Source organism: Equus quagga, unplaced genomic scaffold, assembly GCF_021613505.1.
Source record: "Equus quagga isolate Etosha38 unplaced genomic scaffold, UCLA_HA_Equagga_1.0 63305_RagTag, whole genome shotgun sequence".
Taxonomy (NCBI): domain Eukaryota; kingdom Metazoa; phylum Chordata; class Mammalia; order Perissodactyla; family Equidae; genus Equus; species Equus quagga.
In genome coordinates, this window is record NW_025800515.1 from 1 (window position 1) to 2,793 (window position 2,793).

The window sequence follows — 2,793 nt, forward strand, 5'->3', positions numbered from 1 at the left end:
TTCTGATGGCCAAGTCTCCTCGTGCTGGGAGAGGGCTTAGTTCTCGCCCTCCCTGAGACTCTGCTCCTCCCTGGAAATGGGCTTGGGAGGCCTCATAGAAGGACTGTCCCATGGGATCCAGCACACACCTGGTGCTCTGGAGATGCGCCGAATTAGGGCAGTGAAGGAATTGGGGGTTCGGGTCTCGGGTGCTGAGCTTATGGTGCAAAGAGCACTGGATTGGGAGTCTGGAGTCCTGTGTTCTCCGAGCTCTGCTGCTCACAGACTGTGCAACTTTGGACGAGTCCTTCCCTCGGTGGCCCGCATCCCCACACCCTGCTCTCACCCACTGTGCTTCCTCCCCTCCAGGAGGGTGGACGTGCTCCTCATGACTCCCTGGTTTGCTCCCATCATCTGGGACGGGACCTATGACTCTGACATCCTGAACGCACAATTCAAAAACACCACCATCGGGGTGGTGGTGTTTGCTATCAAAAAGTAAGTAAGGTCCAGGCAGCTGGGCTGGGCAAAGGGTGCTTGCCCAGGAAAACCAGGGAGCCGACCTGTGGTGTAGGGGGCGCTCCTCACCCGGGGTCTCTCATTTCCAGGATGAAGAGTTTGGCTCATGGGGTTGGGGGGGATGCAGAGGCCTGAGTGACTTTGTGTGTAGGAGAACTTGGTGGGATCTGAGGGGGCTGCTAGGCAGAACCCTGCTCAAAATAGCAGCCCCACCGCTCAGAGTCATCTGCTCCAGAGGTCGCCGTATCAACCTCTTGGAGATGTGCTGCTGACATGGACCACTCACGCTTGCCAGCCGCTCTGCTAGGAGCTTAACCCCAGCAGGGCCCATGCGTGGGTGCCCTGGTACCCCAATCTGTTACCCAGGGAGGCCAGCTGAGGCTTAGCTTCTTAGTTAGCCGAAGAAGGTATACTATGTGGCAAAGCCGGCTCTGAATTTCCAAGTTGCATTTCCGGCTTTGGGGTCTTGCTTGATTGTTTCGAAAACTGGTTCGTATTTTACCATCAGTTTCCCACTGTGTGTCTTGGACACATTTGCCCTTGGCGCGTGCGGGCCTTCCTCATTCTTTTGAAGGGCTGCCCGCTGTTTTACTCCATAGATGCTTCATTCTGCGCTGGAGCTAAGCGTTCCTTGAAAGTTGCCTAAGGTGGCGCCATGACAATAATGTTTGATCAGGGAACTTCTCAAACGTGCAGCAAAGTTGCAAGAATTTTACAGTGAATGCGTGCATGCCCACCACTGAGAGTCCACCATTAACATTATTTCTTTTTTTCTCTCATTTTCTCCCCAGTTTTATTGAGATATAATTGACATGAAACATTGTATAAGTTTAAAGGGTATAATATGATGGTTTGACGTATGTATATATTATGAAATGATTAGCCCAACACGTTTAGTTAATATCTATCATGTCCCATAGTTACAGATTTTTTTTTCTTGTGATGAGAACTTTTAAGATCTACTCTTAGCAACTTTCAAATATACAATACAGTACTGTTAACTAGAGTCGCTGTCCATGAGCAGCTTTATGAGGCAAAGATAAAATGTGGAAAGAGAGGCTTTATCAAAGGTTTGCAAACTAGGCTCGTAAGTTGATAGGTGAGCCCCTCTCGGGTCTTGGGGTGGCTGGGCTTATAAAGGCAAAACCTGGAGGGTTTGCAAGGCTTCTGAGTCCAGTATCTTCTTCTTTTTCTTTTGAGGAAGATTAGCCCTGAGCTAACTGCTGCCAATCCTCCTCTTTTTGCTGAGGAAGACTGGCCCTGAGCTAACATCCGTGCCTATCTTCCTCTACTTTATATGTGGGACGCCTACCACAGCATGGCTTGCCAAGTGGTGCCATGTCCGCACCTGGGATCCGAACCGGCGAACCCTGGGCTGCCGAAGCAGAACGTGCACACTTAACCACTGCGCCACCAGGCGGGCCCTGAATAACTTTTTATTATGATTTTTCTCTTTATTTTTTGATTTTTAATTGTGGTAAGATACACGCAACATAAAATTTACCATCTTAACATTTTGTATTTTATTTTATTTATTTTTTTGAGGAACATTAGCCCTGCGCTAACATCTGTGCTCATCTTCCTCTACTTTATATGTGGGATGCCTGCCACAGCATGGCTTGATAGATGAGGCATAGGGCCGTGCCTGGGATCTGAACTGGCGAACCCCAGGCCACTGCGTACGAACACAGCGTACGAACCTAACCACTACACCACCGGGCTGGCCCCACATCTCAACTGTTTTCAGATGTACAGTTCAGCAGCGCTAAGTATTCATGTTATGCAACCATCACTACCATCCGTCTCCAGAACTCTTTTGATCTTGCAAAACTGAAATTCTGTACCCATTAAACAATAACTCCCATTTCCTCCTCCCCAGCGTCTGGCAGCCACCATTCTACTTTCTGTCTCTATGAATTTGCCTGTTCTAGGTAACTCACACAAGTGGACTCATGTGGTATTTGACTTTTTGTGATTGGCTTTGTCAACTTAAAAAGCAAATTTTCCTGGTATTTTATCCTTGAAACAAGTTTATTCAGGAATACCCAAAAGAATTGCAATTCAGGAGGTGCATGCTATGGCCAATCGTGGGCAAAGCAAGAAAGCAAAGGAGGGAGCTGCTTTTATAGAGAAAAATGGGGAGAGGGAGGGACTGTTCTAAAGGGAAGTCCATTGGGGAAAGTAACAGATGAGGGCAGGAACAGTTTCTCATTGGCTGAGCTGCAGCATTTCTGATTGGCTGGGCTTCGGCATTTCTGATTGGCTGGGCTGTGGCATTTCTGATTGGCTGAGTTG

The 2,793-nt window shown here is 48.4% G+C and overlaps 1 protein-coding gene across 1 annotated transcript in view; it reads left to right on the top strand.

The window, feature by feature from the left end:
• Positions 1-264: 264 nt before the first annotated feature.
• The window catches only part of LOC124234010 (histo-blood group ABO system transferase 1-like), a gene marked incomplete at both ends in the record, with an annotated part of 3,410 nt that continues 881 nt past the window's right edge, over positions 265-2,793 (top strand). Inside the window, one exon of the mRNA XM_046651269.1 lies at positions 265-477. Coding sequence (XP_046507225.1) covers positions 265-477 — 213 coding nt within the window. The remainder of the gene's footprint in view (positions 478-2,793) is intronic.